This window comes from Theropithecus gelada, chromosome 3 (genome assembly GCF_003255815.1).
Source record: "Theropithecus gelada isolate Dixy chromosome 3, Tgel_1.0, whole genome shotgun sequence".
NCBI lineage: Eukaryota > Metazoa > Chordata > Mammalia > Primates > Cercopithecidae > Theropithecus > Theropithecus gelada.
In genome coordinates, this window is record NC_037670.1 from 74,104,594 (window position 1) to 74,130,033 (window position 25,440).

Sequence of the window (25,440 nt, forward strand, 5' to 3'; positions counted from 1 at the left end):
TTTTAGCTTTTTATTTCTGTGTAGTCAGGGAGAGTTTCTCTACTTGTTTATGCCCTTCGCTGATTCACTTTTCTTCCAAAGTCTGTTTTGTGTCTTACTACTTCCTGGAGTAGATTTTTATTCCATTTTGCATTTTTAATTTTTCTGAAATCTTTCCCAATTCTGTTTTCATATCAGCCTGATATATATTTAATTTTTAAAAAATTACAACTTTTTATATGCCATGGAGTGTCAGGCGGGTGTTGTCTAGTGGTTAGCAGTGGAATTATCCTGTCACTTTTTAGCTGTGTGATGTCTGCTAAGTTATTTATACCTCTTGTGCCTCAGTCCATTTCCTCCCCTGTAAAATGGGGATAATAACAGTACCTACTTATTGGGAGGATTAAATGAGTTAATATATGTAAATTACTTGGAATAGAACCTGGAACAGAAGAATCACTTATTAATTGTGAGTTATTATTGTAATCATTGTTGTCATCTTCCTGTTTTTCTGCTCCAGGTTCATAGAGGTCTGATCTTCTTATTGTGGTTGCCAAACAGTTTTCTAGTTTTTCTTTGGTTTCTGGTTAATATGATTTATTAAAACATGGTTTTTCTCCCTTTGAATCTTTGGAATGTTCTGCAGGACTTTTTTAATAGACCTTGACTATGCTTTTTGTTTGATTTGTTTATTCATTCCAGAACAGGGAGATCTCCTTCTGAACCTGGGTTAGCAAAGAGATTCAATGTCTAACTTGCCCTTGTTATTGTTTTGGGTATTTTAGAATCATGCTAGTTCAGTAACAGGGACCCTAAAATGAGCTCAGTTTCCAGTAACTAGATGAAGGCAGCTCTCTAGGGGGAACTAGAGGCTTCTGTCATCACTCTCTGGTCTCTGATAGTCAACCTGGGTGGAGAATATGAAAACCAGCAATCTTGACCACCAGAGTCCCTTTAGCTACCACTGGAGGTATGATGACAGTTCACATGTCCACCCTATTTTGATTTTTAGTGTGTTGTTTGGAAGTGGAAGTTTGAAAGAGGCTGTTACAAGGGAAGTCTAACTGGGAAGGTTGTATAGCACTCTGGCCACCTCTGTCCTAGTTTCTCTGCATCAGGGCTGTTGCCCAGTATTCTGGTTGGCAAATACATAGAGTTTCATGCTAAAGTGGAGAATGATTACATCCCTTACTGTTTCATGAGGGTAGGTTTCCTCTATTTCAGGTAATAAAACACATACTACGTACTTCTAAGGTACTCACATGGCTCTCTGGTTTGTAGCTAATGAGAAGTCCCCCAGGACTTTGCAGGAGATTGGTTCTATGGCCAATTGTTAGGAATTTTCTCTTTTTCTTCATTAGGTATTTTTGTTAGCAGATTCAGGGAAGTTGTTAGGGCTTCTACAGGAAATACCATTTTCAAAAGGGTCCTCTCTCCTGTAACCTTTAATTACGTGATTCTTATCTCGGATGAGCTCTTCCCAAAAGCGAAGGGATTCCCTTCACAGATAAGTGTGAGTTTCACTGACAAAATGGCAAAATAAATAAAGAGGGAGAGAGAGGGGAAATAAATGAGAATTGTTTTGGATTTTATTAGCATTAGTGGTATAACCTGTGACCAGTTAGTTTGGCATGTCGTAGTAGTGAAATGAACCAAAACATTGAAGGTTTTACAAAACACCCTTGTGCGGATACTGACAAAGCTTATGAGATTTGTCTTGTGAAGTTATATTTTTTGATATTGAAATAGAATATAAGAACAGTTGAGGAAAATGTTGCTCAGATAAGCATAGTAATAGAAACTGACCGGAGAGTTCTGTTCTTGATTTGCCACCTTCAGCAGTTACTCCTCCAGCCCCTGCTGTGGGTATGACAGTGATATTTTTGCTTCTGGTGAATTCTCAAGGATAGTGATGCATATCGGTGCCTGTTTACTATGAACTTGTTTGATTTTGTTCTCTTTTTGTTTATTCCTCTTTATCACTATACTATTATGCCTTCCATATGCATTTTTTATTTTTAAAGGGACATTTATCCTTGGCAATTCCTAATTTAATTTTCAGCATTACAGCTACAATCCCGGTATTTATCCATACATTTACTGATCTGTCAGTCTTTTTCTGCAGGCTTATGCATCATTTGTTTACATCTCATATACTTTTCTGCATAATAGAAATCGCTTTTTTCTAAAAATTACCTTTATCCCATCTGTAAGGCAGAAGGAAGTTTATCCATTTGAATGAATAGTTGGCTTCATTTAATTTCAATTTCTGTCATAGAGTACCCTTAATTCAAAGTCTGATATTCATGTTCTTTTCAGTTTGGCACATATTTAAGGCTTTTGAATGTTTTTTATTTTTGTTCTATTCTACTCTTCTTACACTTTATGTAAAAAGATATCTTTCTTTTTTGCAAGTTTCAGTTTATCCTATATAAAGGTAACATGTAGAAGAATAGGATTTAGAATGCCTGGGTTCTGGTTCTAACTCTTCTGCTTATGATTTTTATGACCTTAGGCAAGTTATTTTTCTACAGAATCATCTGTTCAACAGGCATAATGATGTTTGCTCTCAGACCTAGCATTTTTGCTATGAGGACCAAATGAGGAACAGCAGAACATTGCCAATTGTGCAGAACTTCAAAAATATCATTTCACCTCACCAGAAAGTTTGATTTTGTTTGTTTGGGGTGGGATTTGGCCATTAGTTTCCAGGGATTTTAACTGTACAAGTGTGTTTGAGAACCACTGAGGTAAAGCATGTTGAAGCATTTAGGGATGTCAGTTAGTAGCAGTAGTGTGAGATTTCACACAAGACCATGCAGTACATGACCTTATTGTACTGAAAAGAAATAGATTATGTTAGGAGAAGTTCAGCGTGCTAGTTGAGCAGGTGTTCATACTGAGGTAGCTTCACCAAGGTGGCCACTTGTTGATTCGCTCCGTTAAGATTCACATGATTCAGGAGCCTTCTTCCTTTCACCTAGTTTTCTTAGATTTGTTGGGGTCCATCAAGTTAAACTTCCCCAAGTAAAGTGAAACCCTGAATGCAGTGCTTTCCTTTTCTGCTTCTTAGCCATTATTTTATAAGATGTTTGTTATATTATCCTATGCCTATATATTTCCATAAAAGTAATGACTTTATAGCCTCTGAACAATGAGAAGCCAGATGATGGGGGGCATATGTGTATTTGCCATGTCAAAAATACATTTCAAGGCTGGCCTCAGGAAAAATGAAATTCCCTCTGTTTTACATTTTATTATCGCTTGTTTGTGGGACCCGAATAACAAACTTGGCACAAGTATATGAAAACAGTAGTTACAATATGAGTGGATGGTCCCAGAAACTTTAATTTTAATGCATGAATCCATCTCCCAAAATTATAACATAAGTGAATTTCCTGCTTGGGACTTGAAAGAATGAACCACTCAGAACTTACCAAGATTAAAATAAGAAGAAATTGAAAGTTTGAATAGCCCTATATTTATTTTTCAAATAGAATTTATAATTGGAAACCTTTTCACAAAGAAACTATCTTAGTCCATTTGTGTTGCCATAACAAAATACCTTAGACTGGGTAGTTTATAAACAACAGAAATTTATTTCTCACAGTTCTGGAGGCTGGGAAGTCTAATTTCAAGGTGCCAGCATTTGGCATCTGGTGAGGGCTGCTCTCCTTGCTTCCAAGATGGCGCCTTATTGTAACTTCACATGGCAGAAGGGATGAATGATGTGTCCTTGTGTGAGAGAAGGCAGAAGAGCAAAAGGGCTAGCTAGTTACCTCAAGCTCTAGCTAGTTACCTCAAGCTTTCTTATAAGGGCACTAATCTCACCTATGAGGGCTCCACCTTCATAACTTAATCATCTACTAAAGGCCCTACTTCTTAATACCATCGCCTTGGAGGTTAGGTTTCAACACAATGAATTTGGGGAGAACACATACATTCAGACCATAGCAAAGCCATAAGACCTAGATGGCACCACCAATAAATTCCCACGAAAGTTATAGAAGAATAATACCACTATACTAGAGACTAGAAAGAGAGTGTGAACATATTCATATGTTGGGAAATAGTTCTCATTGACTGTAGTACTATTTGTTAGCTCCAAGCTAACAAATAGATCTCATGGAATTCTCATGCTGAGAGTATAAATAACCATCACTTTGGAGGTTAGGTTTCAACGTAATGAATTTAGGGGAACACAAACATTCAAACATTCTCATGGTGAGAGTGTAATTAATTTGAAACCACTTTGTGAAATGGTTTGCCTATTAAATGTGAACATGCACATAAATTATGACTCAACAATTCCATTCTGTTATACACCCTTCATAAATATGTGTATAAGTGCACCAAAAGATTTGCAAAGTGTGTTCTTAGCAGCATTATTCGTGATAGCCACAATCTGGAAACAACCTAAGTGGTCATCAGTGGAAGATGGATGTGTGAATTTTGATGTATTCATACATTGAAATAATACACAGCAGTGGCAAAGAACCAACCTCCACTATATGCAACAGTGTGGCTAAATCTCACAAAGAAAATGTTAAATAATGAATGAAATAAATCAGTGAAATAGAATATATTCCTTACTTATAAAATTCTAACACCAGCACAACTTATCCCTGGCAATAGCTTTGAGGGTAGTGATTAGTTGGAGGGTGTTATTTACTGGAAAGGGAAACAAAGGAGCTTATTGGCTTCTATTTATTGATCAGAATGATGGTTACAGGGATATGTGTGTGTCGTAAAAATTTGTCAAACTATGAATTTATGATTTGTATTCTTTATAGCATGTGTTTTATATTTCAGTTTTGTTTTTGTTTTGTTGTTGTTAAGTAAAGCACTCAGAAAATATACTAAGTATGAATAAAGTAGCCTGGAACAACTTTAAGGGAGACACTGATAAGCAGGAACTTAAATCTATTTCTGTGTTCTCAGTAGATTCAGCATAAGGTTGTGAGTTAAGTGTGGTTCACCTAATCTCTTACCATATTGATCTACGTGGTTGGTTTATTTTATATATAAGACAAAGACTTAAAAAAAAAAAAGCTTCCCTTTCCTTTAGGGGATGAAAAAATAGTTCCTTTAGGGATAGCTTATGGAAGTTTATAAAAGAATATTAATAACTTGTTCAAATCTGTTTCATTTTTTTAATGGCATGCATTTAATACAATTTATGGTGATTGAAGGGAACTCTATCCGTGGAATGCTTACAAAAGCTTAATTGCAGCAAAGTACCCTCACCCTGATGGGATTTTCTTTTTTCTTTTTTCTTTTTTTTTTTTGAGATGGAGTCTCGCTCTGTCACCCAGACTGGAGTGCAGTGGCGCGGTCTCGGCTCACTGCAACCTCCGCCTCCCAGGTTCAAGCAATTCTCCTGTCTCAGCTTCCTGAGTAGCTGGGACTACAGATGCACACCACCATGCCTGGCTACTTTTCATATTTTTATTAGAGATGGGGTTTCACCATATTGGTCAGGCTGGTCTTGGAACTCCTGACCTTAGGTGATCCACCTACCTTGGCCTCCCAAAGTGCTGGGATTACAGGCATGAGCCACCGTGCCTGGCTGATGGGATTGTTTTCATTAGATATTTACTAGAGGTCATAGGGCCTTAGAATTATTAAATGTTCTACTTTTCTTATTGATAGTATGTGTTCGTACTGACTCAGTAACCTTCTCTGTTGCTGTCATGGTGAACTGATACAATCCATTTGCTTTGTAGGTGCAGGTATTTGGACTGTATTCTGGAGAAGAATTTCATGAGACTTTTGACTGTCCCATTAAAGTAAGTATTCAGCAAGTTTTACTTTTTCTAAGGGTTTTCTCAAGTAAGGCGATATGGATTACAGTAATTTGAACATTACCACTTCTGTATTAATTTTGTCAGTAAGTGTCTGTTCAACACTTCAGATATACTGGATACTATTTAGACGCTATGAAAGAAGACAGAATGTGTATTTTGTTATTGTGATCTCAGTCTGTCTTCAGGGGTATTTTATTATAGTGAGTGAGATCACACACACACACACACACACACACACACACACACGGTCTGTGATAAAAGACTCAAAGAGGTAGAAATAATATTAAGCATTCCAAATCTGAAAGGAATCACTTTTAGCTGTTCTTGTCAGTGATGGCTTCATTGGTGGAGTGATATTTAACTTGGCTTTAATAAATGGAGAGGGACTGATGGGAGAAACTGGTTTTCCATGTGGAAGAACGACATAATAGAAATGGAGAGGCTAGAAAGTTCAACTTGTGTTCAGGAAATAGCAAGTGGTCCATTTTATTTGGTACATAAAAGACTGATTTGACAAGAGAATGTGGAGGAAGATTGGGCTGGCTTTACATTCAGGCTAAAGAATTTGGATTCCATTTGGTAGATAAGGAGAAATTACTGAATATTTAAGAACAAAGTAAATAAACTGAGCTAAGCTTTAAGAAAATTAATACGGTGACTGTACACAGTATTGATTGAAGGACAGATAAGAATCAGGAGGACTAGTTTTAGATAAAAAATATGGTAGTTGAAGTGTCTATTATAGTTGTTGAAGGAAGAGGTCATTTATTTTTTTCACTTGTTTATTCAAACATTTATTGACCAGCAGGTAAAGGAGAGATAGGGTCTGATGTATGTTTTAAAAAGTTGAATTTGCCGAAGTGGAGGGTGATATAAACAGGAGAGTGACTGGGGACAAGAGACAATTTAGAAGCCTAATATAATAATCTAGGCAGGGCATTACATGATCTCAATGAAAAGAGTGATAGTGAGTGTTCAAGATGGAGTGGATGAAATTTATTTGGAAAGCCTGTGCTAAATAGACTTAGGGAGCCTAGTGATGGCTTGGATGAGGGTGATGAAAGATGGAAGAGCTCACTGTCAGTTCAGGTTCTCACTTTGGGATGGGGTGTTGAATGCCATCAGTTGCAGTAGGGTATGTTTGAGTAAGGACATGGCTAGTTTGGTCTTGAGTTTAGGTAAGTGTAGTACATCAGGTGGGGATGTTACAGAGGTTTTGGAAACATGAATGTGGGCCTCAGTATGGAGATTGGCCCTTAAACACAAGCGTGATAACCGTAGTTGAATAAGGTGAAGCTATTTTAAAAGATATTACCCAATTTCGAGCTGTAGAGTGAGAAGAGAAGACTGATGGTGACATTTTGGAACACTCTAACTTGAAGACTCAGGCTGTGGAAGAAAAAACAGCAAAGGAGTCTAAGAAGAAGCAGTTAGAGGGACTGGAATGAATCCCGAATAATGGTGTCAGAAAAGCCAGGGGAGAGAGGGTTTCTACGAGGAGGAAGTGGTCAGCAGTATCAAATGCAGTGTGGAAATTAAATAGCAGGAAGGACTCAAACAAGGACGTTCTACGTGGTAATTATGAAGTTACTGGTGATCTTGCTAAGGACTCTTTTCAGAGCAGGAGGGTCACTATACATGAAGGAGTAAACTGGAGGTGAGGGAGTAGAAACAGCCAGTAGAGACTCTTCTTTCAAGAAATTTGGTAATAAAGAAGAGACATCATCTGGTAGAGAGAGGGGCCATGTCCTGGGAATATTTCTGCCAATCATGTTTTGGTTCATGGCAAAAACCAGTAAGGAGGAAAAGATTAAAAATAAAAGAGAATGCTTCTTGGAGCAGCACTAAGCAATGAGATCAACAGCTTAGGTAGAGAAGATAATCTTGGAAAAGAGTCCTAGACCCTCTGCCTGTGAAACAGGCATGAAGGAAGTGGACTGAGCCCAACTATTGCAAGTTAGGCAGTGAAGGAGGAGCACTTGTGGGCAATGATCCCAATGGCTTTATTTTCTTACATCTGAAAGGAAAGAAAAGGATAACATAATGTGATTGAGGAGCAGAGATATTTAGAATCAGTCACAGATCTACAGTTATGCATTACGAGAGAGCTAGGGGGAGATTTTAAGAATGTGAAACAATAGAATGTATGAATCCTTCAGTATTGGTATTGAGGATGGATTAGGAAGGTATTGAAGGGAAGAAGGGCTAACCTGGGAGGGAGGAGTGGTTAGAGCAATGAAGGGTCATATGCTAAGCCTTAAACATGACACTGTAGGAAGAGGAATCTATTCCATTGTAGGAAGGAAATATATCAATTAATACAAGTATAAAATATGTTTAATTGAAGGTTTATAGAAGTATAATTGTGTGGGATTTTGTGTGTGTGTTTACCTAAAAAAATATTCTCTATGTTAAATTAGAAAAACATAAAATTAGTTAAGTTGGTGATTTCATGAGTGGTTTGGGGATAAAGAGAGAAGGAGGTGGAGTCTATGCGAGCTTACAGCCACAACAGATGAGCCCCAAAGATGGAGATGTACTGAGTGGAGCCACGAGGGCTTTTGTTTTCACCCTCTCTCCAAGATGTTAATGATGTTATAAATCATAAAGCCCTTGCAAATGAAGGAAACAGTAACAAAGGTGGTGGAGCAACCTTAAGAGAAACCTGGGTAGCAAGGGGCTGGGGAAAGATTGGATGAGTGGGAAGCAGATGAGAACCACAGGAACAGGTTGTATGTAAAAAGGTAAGTTCTGAACGGTTAGCTCTTTGGGCCTGTAGCTCTGTTATCTCTCCATTGATGGGGTCTTGGTGTAAGTGGGCTAAATATCTGGGAGGCTACATTGCTACTTGGTGCCGTCTGTCACTGGGAGGCATCTTGGACAATGAGTTAGTTGGCTTCTTTGTTTTTTTGTTTGTTTGTTTTGTTTTCTGTAAATTGTATACAGTTAGAAATAGTTGTGACATCTTGCTGCCTTGACCGACCTCCCTTGCTGCCTCTATACAGGGGACATCCACTCATAGGGGTCCTCAGCCAGAAACTAGAACTGACTTATCCTACTCTTTGAGCTTTGACCTGGCTTCAGAGAAGAAATCTTTTCACACAAGAAGAAAACTCAGATGTCATCAGTTGTTGTAAAATATTATTTGAATATATTACTTCCTACCAAAGTTTCAGGATAATTTTTAGATCATGCTGCTTGAACTGTATTAGGGGTTTTCGTTCTGTGCTGTAGCCATGACTCCTAAACCAGAGTTGGGTCCTGTTTCTCTTGTAGATTATTGCTGTGCACCCACATTTCGTGAGATCCAGTTGCAAGCAGTTTGTGACCGGAGGGAAGAAGGTTAGTGCTGTGTGTCTCTACCTTGGTATGTAGCCTTGAGGGGTGTTGTATGTTTTCTCTATAATTTATCCTTAATTTAATGTCTGGCTATTCATTAGGAGAAATTCGAGAAAGACAGTTGTAATGAAATCTGATGATCATCATCTCTTGGGGGAGTTGTGGTTTCACTGTTTCTCACTACATTGCTTTTTTTGTTGAGATGGAGTCTCGCTCTGTCGCCCAGGATGGAGTGCAGTGGCGGGATCTTGGCTCACTGCAGCCTCTGCCTCCCAGGTTCAAGTGATTCTCCTGCGTCAGCCTCATGAGTAGCTGGGATTACGGACACCCGCTGTCATGCCTGGATAATTTTTGTAGTTTTAGTAGAGATGGGGTTTCGCCATGTCCCTACTAAAGACATGGCCGGGCTGGTCTCGAACTCCTGACCTCAGGTGATCTGCTCTCCTCGGCCTCCCAAAGCGCTGGAATTACAGGTGTGAGCCGCTGCGCCCAGCCTCTCGCTACATTTCTTTGAAGTAGATATAGGACAAGAAAATAAGAGAGCTGTTACATCTAGAGCTTTGAAACATTGCCCCTTCCATTTAAAAATAACAAAAGCACACTTAAACTACCGATTTTTTTTTTTCCTATTTTTTTTTTCCCTTGTAGAAAATCTCTTGAGGGCCTTGATAAACTTTTAGAACAGTTATGGCTACTCTTCACTGACATGTTCATGGCACATTTTATTATCTCAGTGCTATTTTAAAAATAAGAGATTGGGCTGGGCATAATGGTGGTTCACTTCTATGATTCCAACACTTTGGGAGGGCAAGGTGGGAGAATCACTTGAGGCTGGGAGTTTGGAACCAGCCTGGGCAACAGAGTGAGACCCTGACTCTACAAAAAAATTAAGAAATTAGCTGCATGTGGTGGTGTGCCTCTAGTCCTAGCTATTCAAAAGGCTGAGGTGGGAGGATCACTTGAACGTAGGAGTTTGAGGCTGCAGTGAGCTATAATTGTGCCATTGCACTCCAGCCTGTATGAAAGAGGGAGACCCTGTCTCTTAAAAAATGTAAAGAGAAATAAGAGAGAAAAACTTTCATATATTAACATTTTTCTGTTTATAGATATAGTAAATTCTCAAAGAATTGGTCTGCTTATAGAATAAGTTAAATTAGGGTTTTTTTCTTGTTTTTATTACCTAGAGATCTTTTAAAGACTATTTTTATAATAAATGCTATCACTATACTGGAATTCCGAATATTATTTACTGTTTGGTTTGGAGCCAGTGAAAAGGAAGTAGTCTGTAGCTATTTCTGTAATAGTAGAGAGGTATGGAGTAGCTGCTTTGAGACCCAGCTACTAAATGCTTTTAAATGTTTTATACTTATCTGTCATTTTCCCTTGGTTCAGTAGTTAATAGAGTGATAGGGCAGGAAAACCTTCTGGTCTTTCCATGACTTGTCGTAATGAGTGGCAGGTTGGTAGATCCTGATTCTATTCCATGACATAAGGCCAAGATCACGCCGGCTCTGATTTCTGCTAGAGAGCCCCTCCGTCCCGCATCTCACAGTCCATTGTTATTCTTAGGCTGTAGTCGCATTCACCTTATGTAAAAATGTCCAGGGGACTAAGTAGTGGGAATTACAGACCTAATCTCACATTCCCTAGCTTAGATCTGCAGCTGATCCACTCCTGAAAAAATAACTACCTTACTTGTCTTTGTCTTTGTCAGCCTCAGGAAAGAGTAGCATTAACATTCCTCTCGTATTTCTTAAATAACACTTTTTGGGTTAAGAAATTTTGTGTGTGATTGTGTTAGGGTTCTCTAGAGGGACAGAATTAATAGGATATATATATATATATATATAAATAGTTTATTAGGGAGTATTAACTCACAAGATCACAAGGTAAGGTCCCACAATAGGCCGTCTCTAAGAGGAGCAAGGAAGCCAGTCCGAGTCCCAAGCTGAAGAACTTGGAGTCTGATGTTCAAGGGCAGGAAGCATCCAGCATGGGAGAAAGATGTAGGCTGGGAGGCTAAGCCAGTCTAGTCTTTTCACATTCTTCTGCCTGCTTTTATTCTGGCCATCGTGGCCAGATTAGCTGATTAGGTTAGATTGTGCCCATGCAGATTGAGGGTAGGTCTGCCTCTCCCAGTCCACCAACTCAAATGTTAATCTCCTTTGGGCAACACCCTTAGACACACCCAGGAGCAATACTTTGCTTCCTTCAATCCAATCAAGTTGATACCATCACAGTGGTATAGCATAAGTTCACAAGGCTGAAATTTAAACCCAGGTGTTCTTAGGACTGAAGATCTGGAGGAGAGATTTTGCTTTGTTGGTTTGTTTTTTTTTTTTTTTTTTTTTTTTTTTTTGAGACAGAGTTTCGCTCCGTCGTCCAGGCTACAGTGCGGTGGCGCGATCTTGGCTCACTGCAAGCTCCGCCTACCAGGTTCACACCATTCTCCTGCCTCAGCCTCCCGAGTAGCTGGGACTACAGGCTCCCGCTACCATGTGCGGCTAATTTTTTGTATTTTTAGTAGAGACGAGGTTTCACTGTGTTAGCCAGGATGGTCTCGATCTCCTGACCTCGTGATCCACCCGCCTCGGCCTCCCAAAGTGCTGGGATTACAGGCGTGAGCCACCGTGCCCAGCCTGTGTTCTTTAATAATCAATGTATTCGTGAAGTTTAATAATTGCTTTTCTGCTGCAAGGGATACCTGTAGTCTCATGCAGTTTGCCATATTAATTCTGCTGCATGAATGTCTTGTCTCCCTGTAGGATGTCTGGGTGAACTGTGTCAGTAACATATTCTTCATCCTTTTACTTAGCATATGATATCATTTGCAGACATCCATAGAAAGGACAGTGTGCATGCAGCAGTCTGGGTCAGAGTCCATTGAATAGATCCGTGAGCAGTGTAGGAACAGCAGAGTAATCTAGCATCTAATTATTGGTGAGGTAACATGGGAAGAGCTTGGAATTTATAGAAAGTTGGACATTGTGATAAGCAATAAAATAAGTAGAATTCAAAAAGTGCTGAACAGGCAGAACATCAGGGGTTTGGTTTGTCTCTTTGGTTGTCACTGACTACTTGACAAGCTGTTCTATATTCAGTCTTCTGTGAGAGTAATTTTTTTTTTCCTATTCAGTTCTCCAAAAATGCATCTGTTGACATCTCTTTCCAAGCACACACAAAAATGTTTATGTGTATATAAAATGAGAGTAAAATAAAAACAGTTAAGGTCATCTGGTGAAAAATTGAATTAAAATTGATTTTGTTATTAACTTACACATTTGGGACTAAAATAATTTAAAAGGAAAAACACACTGAAGAGCTTCGTATATTGTATATAAGGCTTAGTATATGGGGCATGAGAAAAGCACATGTATGATATTTTAAAGTGAGGAATCCCGTGATTACCCATGTCAGTGTATGTAATTGGTATTAAGTCATCTATTTTTGAGATATTTTAAAATAGCTTTATTGGTACATAATTTGCATACCATGAGGTTCACCAGATGACAGTGTGCTGTTTAATGGTTTTAAATATATTTACAGTGCTTTGCAACCATCAACATAATCTAACTTTAGAACACTTTCATCACCCCAAAAAGAAACCTCGTACCCATTAGCAGTCATTCCCCATCTTCCTTCCTCCCCTCCTCTCATCCATAGGCAACCACTAATCTATTTTCTTTCTCTATGAGTTTTCCTATTCTGGTTATTTCATGTAAATGGAATCGTGTAATATATGGCCTTTTTGTCTAGTTTCTTTCCTTATTTTTCTAGGCACATCAATGTTGTGGCATGTATTCGTATTTCATTCCTTTTTATGTCCAAATAATATTTCATTGTATAGATCTATGATGTTTTATTCATCCGTGTATCACTTGATTGACATTTGGATTGTTTCTACTTTTTGGCTATTATGAATAATGCTGCTATGAACATTTTTGTACGGCTTTTTGTGGCTATGTGTTTTCATTTCTCTTGAGTATGGAATTGTTGAATCATATGGTAACTCTATGTTGGACATTTTGAAGAGTTGCCAAACTGTTTCCCAAAGTGATTGTTCCATTTTACATTCTCATCAGAAATATATGAGGGTTTTAATTGTCTACATTCCACCAATGTTCATTCTATTTTCTCTTTTTGATTATAATCACTCTGGTGTGTGTTAGTAATACCTCATTGTGGTTTTGACTTGCATCTAATGACTGATGATGTTGACCATCTTTTCCTGTGCTTATTGGCCATTTGCATATCTTCCTTGGAAAAATGTTTATTCAGATTCTTCGCTCATTTTTTAATTGGTTTTTTTTAATTATTATTATAGAGTTGTAAACTTTAAAAAATAAATTCTTGGCAGATATTCCTTATTAGATACATGATTCGCAAATATTTTTTCCCAGCCTACGAGTTGTTGATGGTATCCTTTGAGGCACAGAAGTTTGTAACTTTAATAAAGTCACATTTATCTTAATTTTTTTTGATACTTGTGCTATTGGTGTTGTATCTAAGAGATCATTTTCTGTTGCCTATTCCAAGGTCATGAAGATTAATGCCTGTTTCTTTTAAGACTTTTGTATTTTTTACTCTTAAATTAGGTGTATAACATATTTTGAGTTCATTGTTGTGTATGATGTGAGACAGGAGTCCAAATGTATTCTTTTGCATGTGAATATCCAGTTGACCCAGCATCATTGTTGCAAAGACTATTCCTTTCCCATTGTCTTGGGCCCTTTGTGGAAAATTGGTTAACCATAAATGTTAGGGTTTATTTCTGGACTCTGAATTTTACCAGTCTATATAGCTATCTTTATGCCAGTGTCCCTTTTAGGTTTCAAAGCCACTAATTTTTCTGTAATTAGTTATGGGATGATAGCTGAACTACAGATGCTCCTCAGTTTACAGTTGGGGTTGTCCCAATAAACCTATTGTAAGTTGAAAATATCATTAAGTCAAAAATGCATTTAATATACCTAACCTACTGAACATCACATCTTAGCCTGGCCTACCTTAATTGTAGTCAGAACACTACAGTTAGGCAAAATCATTTAGCACAAAGCCTATTTTATAATAAAGTATTGAATATATAATGTAATTTATTGAAAGCTGAAAGTGAAAAATGAGTCATTGTATGGGTACCATCATAAAGTTGAAAAATCGTTAAGTCAAATAATCGTAAGTCAAAGACTATGTACTCTTAAAACTTTGGTTTGGGGTTCTTTCCCTTTAAAAAGCCATTTTATATATCATCATTCTTTAAGGAAAATCTGTTTTTATTCCCAGTACGATTAAAGCACCCTAAGGTAATACAAACAAGTTATTTCCACTTACTAAAGAAGATATGTATATGAGATCTGTCTATCTATCTGTCTAGATGGAGGGGTGTGTGTGTGTGTATGACAAAACAAGTCTTTTAAAAGTGTGATAATAGTTTATGATTTAGAATAATTTATTTAAAAAGCCATTATAATTTATTTTACTTATATTAAAGGCTTTAGAAACACGTAACTGTGTCCACAAATTAATGACTTGTAACATACAAACTTTGATTTATTTGGATCCATTAAATTTTACCATGTAAATATGTATTTAGTAAGTAGTAAAAAGTACCATTTACTTGATAAATTATAATGATCTGTTTGCATATGGTTAAGTGGAGATTTTTAAAACATGTATCATCCTGGTGTGATTTGCAGAAATCTCCAGAGAATTTCCTTTTTCTACATGTTGTGTGGTATATACTCGTAAAGATTACTGATGCTACATGCTTTTGACATTAGTGTGTTTTGTTTTGAAATAGATTTATTTAGTTGAGGTATGTTAGGATGTGTTTTTCTAATTTCATTAAGAAATATATCTTTGATGTTAAAAACTAAAGGCATGTAGAAGGTGACATTAAGAAAGGAGGACTATTGTGAAATGATCACTTTCATTTTGAAAGTGTTCGCAAATTTTTAGGAGGAGCTGCTCTTTTTGTAACTGAGTTTTAGAGGTTTATATCTTTGACAAATGAGATAAACAACTACATTGGCTCAGTAGCTACTCAAATCCTTTCAGCTGCAATTTTAAACTAGCAGCATAAACTAGGCAGAACAATTTTGAAAAGCCCAACATTTAGCAAATGGTTATAACCTTGCAATAATCATATGTCATAGATACCAAGATCCCTCCTCTGTTGAGAACAGGTGGCAGATCACATCGAGGGAAAAGAGAATAAAGACATATATCAGATAACTGGAGGTTATGACTTTCTGCCTTTAAGAAATAATTTAATCTTCAAAAAATTGGAGCAAAGACTAGCCAAATGAAGGTGTAATGTGGAATAAAGACATTCTTAACCCTTAAGAACACTGATCTCTAGACTGACAGCCAAATAAATCCTTGGAATTATATGCCACCTTCTACAAACAATGGGTTAAAGTGGCACAGAGACTAGAAGAACTAAGTAGAAAAGTAGAGGACCACTATGAGATATTCATGAAGTCATAAGAAAATTTGAGGGAGATGTCTATTAATATTTAATAGTTGTTTAATCTTATTACAATTTTTGATTCCTATAAAAATTATTAAAGTAATTAGAACATACTTTTCAAAATAGTACTGCAGAACATAGCAATGTAGCAGAAGAAAACCTGAAACTGTAGTTTGACAGATATTTCCTTTTTAAAGTTCTCCTCCTTAGGTGTTTAGAGGTAGCTCCTTATCCACCAGGGACTAGGACTAGGAGGCTATAGTTCTGTCTGGCATAAACTTTTATTTTAGGTTTTCAAGGTATCTTCTTAGTAGTTGAATGCAGTAGCTGGATTTATGGACTCCAGTGCTTGACACATGAGCATAAAAAGCTTATTCCAAATTCTGTTTTCTTTCCATCTTGAAAAAAGAAAGAAAAGAGAAAGCACATGTCTTAAAAGTGCCATTGGAGAGAGTTTTCAAATATGTGAACCAATGAATTTTTTTTGTAAGTGTAACCTTCTTGTGTAGCAAGAATTCTAATACAGGAGCATGGCAAATGAAGTTTCTATTTTAGAAATAAATCTGCCAAGTGAATCTTGTCTGGATTTTTTTTTTTTTTTAATTGTCCAGCTTTCCCTCTCAGCAGGTAAACTTTAGCTTCATAGGACCTTTACCTTTGAACTCTGAAATACACTTTATAATAACTGGTTCTACTACTTTGACAAGTCATTAAATTGTCGTGATGCCGTTTGCAGTGGAGTTCACTTTTAGAAATGAGATAGTCAGCTGTTTGGCGTTATGGTGGGATAGAATGAGGGGACCTGGCCGCAGGGACAAGTTGCTTTGTAAGCTGGAAAATGTCAGTCAGCAAACAAGGAAAGGACCAGAGTAAATGAAATGAGGAAAATTTGAAATGGCAAATTTTACCTGAAGGACAGAGATGGTAGTGTCAACCAGCTTCTGTAAGCTTCCAGCAGTGATCTGCAAATAATAAATTGGATTTTGAATCCTTTTTCAAAGAGGAGTCAATACGGGAAGCTTTTTATGAAACTGTAAATATTTAAAAAATTATTATTAAGATTATTTTTAAATTTTATTTCTTTTGCCCTTGTTATCAACATTATTTTTATCTTTTTCTAGCTTAATTGAGGTATAATTGACAAATTAAAATTTCATATATATATATATATAGTGTGTGTGTGTATTTTTAGTAGAGACTGGGTTTCACTATGTTGGCCAGTCTGGTCTCGAACTCCTGACCTTGTGATCCGCCTGCCTTGGCCTCCCAAAGTGCTAGGTTTACAGGCGTGAGCCACCACGCCCAACCAAATTATAGATATTTAAGTTACAATGATAATTTGATATATACCAAATGTATTTAGTATTTGTTGTGAAATGATTGCCATATTCAAGCTAATTAACATTATCAGTTGCCTCACATAGTTACCATTTTTTTGTGTGATGAGAATACTTACAATCCATTAGTAAATTTTAAGTATTTAATATAGCATTATTGAATATAGTAACCATCGTGTACATTAGATCCCCAGAATTTATTCATGTTAGAACTGAAAGTCTGTGCCCTTTTGGCCAACATCTCCACATAGCTCCCAGTCCCCTGGCTACAAATCTTTTTAGAATCTGGATAATCTGGTGAGCCTTTTCTTACCACTGCCATCCCTAAACATGAAGTGTAGGGGTGCTTCCTAATGTGTTTGTTCATCTTTGGGTCAGATTGGACCTGGGGTTTTGATGGCTAGAAGGGTTTTGACATTAGCAGTTCCTCTCTGTCTCCTGTCCAGTGTTTGGATCTCTAGGATAATATTTCTGCAAGTTGTCAGATGCTTGATTGTAGCCTTCTACCTGAAACTTCCTTCCACATTACTTACCATTGTAGTTTTCAAGTGAATCGTCTGAACATTTTTAAGAATTAAAATTAAGGCTTCCTAATTAATTCACAATTACACCACAGGCAGCCACCAATCTAATGGTTGCATGTTGAGGCATTGTAAATACATACCTTTATTTCTTCTAGGTACTGTGTTGTAAGTTGTAGTTCCATTCCTAGAAATTTATTTCATGCTGTCATCAGTGTACCAAAATTGATTAAAAACCATTGATTAATAGGAAGTAAAACACAAATGTAACCTTCACAAGCATTTTTTTAGGTATTAAAAATGAAGCAATAAAACAGCTCTATTAAAGTATTTTTTGGTGAGTTTTCCTATGTATGCTAAGCTATCTGAGGCTAAAAATAGAAATATAACACTTAAAAATCGTTTTCAGTCTGAAAAACAGATGTTCTTCATTGCTGATTGCTTTTCTGATGTCAATATGTAGGACTCCTAGAGTATTTGAATGGTATCTACAGTGGTCGGGGTGGGAGAGTTGGGTCCATAGCAACTTCATTTTCCTTTATGATTCCCATTGTCTTATATTCATCAAATGCCTGTTAAAAATATACTTTTTTCTTTAATGAGTTCAGCTAACTTTTTCATATAATATTTCTGTACTGATTGTAGCTTTCCCCTGAACTCGGATGTTAAAACTACCATCTCTCTTCCTGGAGTAGTCAAACCATCTTTTGCTCCTTGCTGATAATACCTTCTTTTGCGTATGGAGAGTCCTGTGCATATTCTTAAGTATTTTGGGGAATGACCGCAAGTGTCATTGCCAGTTCAGAGATGTTCATTAGATTTTCTTGTGGGATTTAACCTCAGCTGATTCTTTAACACTAAGAGTTTCTCTTTCTCTCTTTTGCTTTAAGATAAGGCTGTATAAAGCAAGGGGTCACAACTGCAGTCATTGTTAGTTGGTGTCACGGTGCAAACTAAATCAGTCATTTCCTAGGAGTATTTGGTTTGAATCTGCTTCCTGAATACAACTTTGTGTCGTGCTTCATGTTAGGTGCCGTGTGTACACAGGATCTTGATTTCAGAAATGGTGGTAGGCTTCCAAAAGCATACAGGTAAGATGGTGTAGGTAGAATATAGTTAATAAGACCATTAGTCAGAAAAGTGGTTTGATAGGAAATGAGTGTGTTTATATGTTCACATACAACACTATGGGGTAAATTTATAATCCTTTATTTGTCTTTAAGCCTTTTGGATCCCCCTCAGCCTGTACGGTTGTTTGTTTTCCTTTTAATTTTGTAACTCAATTTCAGCCAATTTTCTTGATATTTGTAACAGTGAAAATTGGTGCAAGCTAACTGTCTAAAAATAGTGAATTAGCTGTGTCAGTGTCCTGCGGCCAAAGATCACCAGGAGCACCCCATATGGTTTTAGGAAGATGTTAGAAGAATTGTAGGATTTAGGCTGGTATGAGGTGATTTCGGGGAGGTTTAAGGCATCAGGGCTTTGCTCTAGATTGGATGCTGTCGTGCAGTATGAGTAATTCTACAGCTGGGCATTTTAATAAATCTTATCTAGAAGGAGAAAAGGCTAAGCCAAAGCCAAAGTCATAACTGGTAAAGAAGCAGCAGTCTGTCATTTTAGCCAAAGTGGAAGGTGTTTGGTCATTGCCACGACTTGGAAAATGTTCATGTCTGGTTTGCGTTCAGACGTGATTATGGAGTGGTCTTGCTTCTGTCCTGGGCCTTCACGGTCATGGAGTGGCCTCGGCTGATACTGGTTTTCTGTGAAATTGTTTATATTCATAAGGAGAACATCAGGGCCCTGCTGTGGGTGCCAGGCTAGCTTCTGGATGTCAGCTTTTCTCTTTCTCAGTTGGAATAAATAAAATTCTCAACATTTGATAGATTGCTTCTGTTGAGATTCTTTTCTAAAATATATGTATGGTTCGATTATCCTTTTTTGTAGAAATAAAATTATGTATGTAGATATATTCATGGAAGGCTGTACACCAAATTATTAACAATGTTTGTGTCTGGGCAGGATTATGAATGTTCTTTCTGACCTTCATTGACTTTTATTTACTTTTTTGTAGTAAGCATACATTATTTTTATAATAACAAAAAGCAAAAGAATGTATAGGGTACTCTCAATTATTTTAGATCTTGTTTTTAACTTATGATTGTACATCATAGGAAATTCCCTACATTATTGACGTCTATTCTTGGCTCAGTGTTATTGAATAGTTGCATACTATTGTATCTTATGGATCTATTTGATTTTCTTAACTGTTCTGTCTTTGGACCTTTAGGTTATACCCAATGTTTGGCTGTCATAAATCATGATGTGGTGAAGCTTGGAATCTTTGGGCTTTCATGTATTCCTCTGAATGTTTTCCTATCATTGATTCTTAGGATTAGAATTACTGAATCAAAGGTTATGATTATTTTTTAGGCATTTAATATGTGTTGCCAGGTAAAATTGTATTCCAGAAAACTTATACAAGTTTATATCAGCTATGTGTGAGTACCTATTTTACCACATGCTCATTGCCAATCTGATATATAAAGATACTCCATTTTTCTATTTTGTAATATATTTGAATTGTTAGTGATTTTGAACATTTTTATTTATTAGCAACTTCTGTATCTTCCTTTGTGATTTGTCTGATTGTATTCTTTGCTTAGGGCAGCTTTTAATATTACCATAGAAGCCAGGACAATGAAGGCTGTCCAATTGATATTTACTGTCAGTTTGAGCACAAATTATTGCTGCTTACTGAATAGCCTGCAGCCTTTTCTCCAATTTTGGCCAAATCTGGAATAATTATTCTTGTTCCCAGGGAGGCATTATATAGGAGTCTAAATGAGACTTTAGACCCTGAAGTGTGTAGAGAGGATGAACATATATTACCCCGTAGATGTGAGTCTGCCCCAAAACCGTCAGTTCTGCCACTTCTGTGAAAGCTATCAGTGCTGACCGGTGTGTCCAGTTAATGCCAGTTTTTCATAGAGATGGTAAGAAAGTGGATTATAATGCTCAAAATTGGGTTCATTTGACTCCATTTCTTCTGCAGATAGTGTCTTGATTTTTTTTTTTTCCAACTTTTGGGCTTACTTTGTTTTTGTTTTGTTTTTTTTTAGTTTAGGTTTTTTTTTTTTTTTTTTTTTTTTGAGACTGAGTCTCACTCTGTTGCCAGGCTGGAGTGCAGTGGCATGATCTCGGCTCACTGCAACCTCTGCCTCCCAGGTTCAAGTGATTCTTCTGCCTCAGCCTCCCGAGTAGCTGGGGCTACGGGTGCACACCACCATGCCCAGCTAATTTTTGTATTTTTAGTAGAGACGGAGCTTCACCATGTTGGCCAGGATGGTCTCCATCTCTTGACCTTGTGATCTGCCTGCCTCGGCCTCCTAAAGTCCTGAAGCCACTGTGCCTGTCCTGTTTTACTTTGAATTGTGTGAAGGGCTTGTTCAAATACATAAACCCATGTTTTCAGGTAACTGTCTACATTATTCAAGACTTAGCAATTTTACATTTCTTTTTGATATGCTCACTGTGCAAAGATTTTCACCAGTCATCAATGATTGAGATTATAGGTAGTTAAAGTTAGAGGTATTTGTTCATTGCACAGAACATTAATTCAAGTTTAATCACCCAGTGGATGACTTTTGTGTTATCTCTACCCTGATGATGAGGGTGTTTGACCTTGAGCCCAGCCCCGGGAAATGTATCCTCGGATAACTGCAAACTGAAAAACAGACTCAAGGTGTTTGGTATGAACAGCCAGCTCTATTAAATTTGTGGAATCCATATGGAAGATTTTTTTTTTAAGTGGTAAAATTACTTAGAAAGTGTCCTAGTCGTTTCTGAAATCACACTTGTAATTATGTGCTTGCATTTGCAGAAACTGCAGATTAGTAGTTTAAATAGGGGCCTACCTCACATGCTGGCTTGATTGCCAAACCCACATAGGTGTGTAGGTAGATACTGCATAGGTGGGTAGGTAGATCTAGCTGTCATCTCTGGTTTTTTAATGCAAAGAAAGCTGCTCCTAAATGGGACCTCCGGTGTTTAACTTATTTTGTTCTCATGGAACCTTTAGCTTAGATTTCTTGGTTGCTGAATTGATTGTTACCTTGTGTTGATATAGTATTTTTTAAATTTCAAAGCATTGGTCTGTCTATATAGGTTTCACAGAATTAACTGCAAGGGCCTGTCCAAAGCCTGTGTTGCTAATGCAGGAACAGAAAACCAAATACCACACGTTCTCACTTGTAAGTGGGAGCTAAATGATGAGAACACATGGATACATAGAGGGGAACAACACACACTGGGGCCTATTGGAGGATGGAGGATGGGAGGAGGGAGAGGATCAGGAAAAATAACTAATGGATACTAGGCTTAATACCTGGGTGACAAAATAATCTGTACAACAAACCCCTGTGACACTAGTTTACCTATGTAACAAACCTGCACATAAACCCCTGAAATTAAAAAACAAGTAAAAAAAAAAAAAAGTCTGTGTTGCATGGGAATGGTGTTTACTAAAATATTGTTTGTAACCAAGTGCCATTTGAGTTGGCTCTAGGAACCCTTGTGCACACAAGTTTTCTATGGTACCAGCATTTTGTCCATACTGAACTTGTTTTAAACATGTTAAATTCAGATAAAGGAGATTGAAGCATTATAACTTGTTCAGAAAATAACCACTGAAGTTAAGGCAATAATATATTTTGGAAGTTCTCTTTTTCTTCCCACATGTTTATGTTGTATCTTGATGGACATAGTAGAGCTGTTGATGGTGTTTAGAAAAGCTGCATGTTTGAAACTTTGACACTAAGCCTAAGCACGAAGCAAGACAAAGACACTTACCTGCTCCACATGGATTCCTGGTCATTCCTGCCTCCTTGAGGATTCAAGACCTCATCTGCCGTCAGTAGCCAGCCACCATCCTAGGTCTTCTCCACACTCATATTTTTCTCACTTGCCTTCTTGACTTTTAAAATTTTGCTCATGATCTTTTCTAATCTTGGATATTTAAATCCTTTTGTAACAGGGTGTTCCCATTGTTATGCCTTTGTTTATTTTTATTGAGACAGTTTTTTTTTGTTGGGTTTTACTTTTATCTATTTCTCTATTTTATTACCTGGATCTTCCACACCTTCCTGACCTAGCGCAGGTTCTCGTTTGTGAAATATTTGTTTTCTTTAAGCCCCTTGGTTCTCCCTGTAGGAACACACGTGGTATCTAAGCCTTGACCCTGGACTGAAGCCCCTGCTGAATCTTGCCCACTTTCTTGTCTGCCTCAAAGCTAGCAGTGTGGTCAGTATTTAGGGAACCTGAAGGAGCCAAGTGATTTATCAACTTGAAAGATTACAAGATGATTAAAACAGGGCCAACCATACTCTTTTCAACTCCATCAGGGAAGAGTGAGTGACAAGTAATGATGGACGTTAGGTGACCAGAATCGGGGACTTCATTACAGCCTGATAGGAATCTTGCCACACATGTGGGAGATTCTGGGCTCCGTGTCCTTATAGCGCTCTGTAGAGTAGGAAAACACTAGATAGATTTATCAGCACAAAACAGAGGAGAATAAAGTATATTGCTGAGGATGTGAGGGCTCATATTGAAATATAAGTACTGAGAGTGCTGACTGCCAGAATGTGGATTTATGGGAAATAAAGCCCTAAAATACTTTCTCCAACGAAAAAATAGACCTCTTGGAAACAGCTTTTCCTCTCTATGTACTTAGCTCCCATTGAGTTTAAATTGCTCTTAGTATTGTGATAATGACAATTCAACATTACAGGGTATGGAAGATGAACCAAATAAATTAACCAGCTGCTTTTAAGGGTAGTTTTTTTCAATGGCTTACCCCATGAAATGCTTTGTAGAACATTCGTGCTCAGTAGGTCTGTGGTCAGTTTTATGACTGGAAGGAAAAAATGGGTATTATTAACTGTCAGTGAAGTACAGGCAAATAGTTTTGTGGTAGTTAAATTAGTATAGAATGTTTGTAAGAAAAGGAGTTCATCTTTTCTTAAATCACCAAAGCAAAGCTTCCCTTGGCATTCCTATCAGAAAATATGTTTCTGCTTGAAATTCATGGAGATTAGGATAAAAAAGCCAATGGAGAGTGGATCATTTGGCCATTGTCCACTTATGAAACTCTATGTCAAATCAAAGCGAATCCTGTGTGAGAGTTTCAGAGGTATAGAAATGACTCCGTAATTATTAGCGAGCATTTAAGGATTTATACTATGTAGGATAGGAAAAGTGGACTCATGAGTAAAGAATAAAGTAGAGTGGAGAGGAAAGGCAGAAATAAATGTTCGACGGGGCCAGGCTGGTAACATCGAGGAGAGAAGCAGGCTAGGTGCCAGAGAGCATGGAGAAGTAGGCGCTGTGGCAATCCAGAGAGCCTTCTGCAGGCTTGCAGACACATTTCAGAAATTACCGTTCAGGCCAAATGTGCGATCAGTTCGTGTCTCTGAAATAAAGGAGCTGCAATTACTTAAACCTAAGAGAGGAAGGCTAACCTTAAAAGCAGCTTTCAAATTTTTGACAAGTTGTGCACAAATTCTATCTGCTGGCCTTGAGCGAAGGGAAATACAGTGACATTACGTGCCTGGATATGGGATCCATAGAAGTGAGCTCTTTCTAAAAGCAAGGCTGTGTTGATTGTATGAATTAGTCATTGGGTTCTTTAAATTTTTGAGATTAGAGTAGATTCCAATATGTTCAAAATACTTTAGGAATATTACTAACTGTAAAGATAGGCTGAGTAACAAAGGTTTTGGGAAATTGCATAGCTCCCCCTGTAGCAAATGCATTGTGTATATGGTCAGAGAAGGAAAGAATTAAGACTAGTAGACTAGGATAGTCTACTTAATATTTAATATTTATTATGCCTGTGTGTCTAGCAAAGTATAAGATATGATCCTTTTCCCCAGCACACTGGTTGGGGAAATGCAAGGTAAACACGCCAATCTCAGTGCACAAGATTTAATAGAGTTAGTTATGCAGTGAGAAAACCAGTGTGACCATAAAACATATACAGAACCAACAAATTGGGGGGAAATTATTTGACTTACAAAAGAATTCTCCTAAATAATCACTTTCCTTAGTATGTTTATGATGACCTGCTTTATTTACAGATATTTTCTTATTTTTTATCCACAAAATATAAAGTGATAGGGACTTAGGCTATTTGAAAAACGTAAGAAAATAATGTGAATCCTGTCAAAACTTGTAATGTTAATTAGTTAAAATTTGTTTCATTTACAGAGGTTAATTTTTTATTCCCCTCCGTTTTTGAGCACACATCAGCTGCATAGAATGGCATGTGCCTGTCTGCATTGTAGAAATAATCACTGGGAGAAGCTTCTTTGCTCTTTTGATTACATGTCAGAGCAGGGTCCACAAGATTTTTGGAAATCAATCCTGAGATGGCCTGGATTCAGAATTCTTCTGTCCTTCCTTTGCCTCCTCCCCTCTGCTGGAAGTTTTTCGTTTCTTGTTTTGGGAAGTAGAGTAGGAGACAGAAGGAGGCCAGAGTTCAGCCACCTCTACTTCTTCCCGTAGCTCGAAGCACACAGAGTGTATAGAAAGGGTCCGTTGGAGTGAGCTTACATTTTGGTGGGAACTGCAATAAGATTTAATTAACAGTTTTCTGAAGAAGTTAATGTTTTATTTGAAAAGTATATACAGTTTATGTAAATTCATTCTAATACATGTTCAGTATGCCTCAAACATTACTTCTTTAAGTTCCAGTGAATTTTTTTTTTTTTTTGAGACAGAGTTTTGCTCTCGTTTGCCAGGCTGGAGTGCAATGGCGCATTGTTGGCTCACTGCAACCTCCTCCTCCCAGGTTCAAGCGATTCTCCTGCCTCAGCCCCCTGAGTAGCTGGGATTACAGGTGCCGGCCACCATGCCTGGCTAATTTTTTTTCAATTTTTTGTAGAGACGGGGTTTCACCATGTTGGTCAGGCTGATCTCAAACTCCCGAC

The 25,440-nt window shown here is 37.4% G+C and overlaps 1 protein-coding gene across 3 annotated transcripts in view; it reads left to right on the top strand.

The window, feature by feature from the left end:
• The window catches only part of VPS41 (VPS41, HOPS complex subunit), a 187,427-nt gene that overhangs the window by 86,680 nt on the left and 75,307 nt on the right, over positions 1-25,440 (top strand). For all 3 annotated transcript variants that reach the window (XR_003118549.1, XM_025379273.1, XM_025379272.1), the window contains exons 6-7: positions 5,706-5,768; positions 9,063-9,128. Coding sequence is in view for 2 of the 3 variants with exons in the window: in XM_025379273.1 (XP_025235058.1) it covers positions 5,706-5,768; positions 9,063-9,128 (129 nt within the window). In the remaining variant the exon portion in view is untranslated. The remainder of the gene's footprint in view (positions 1-5,705; positions 5,769-9,062; positions 9,129-25,440) is intronic.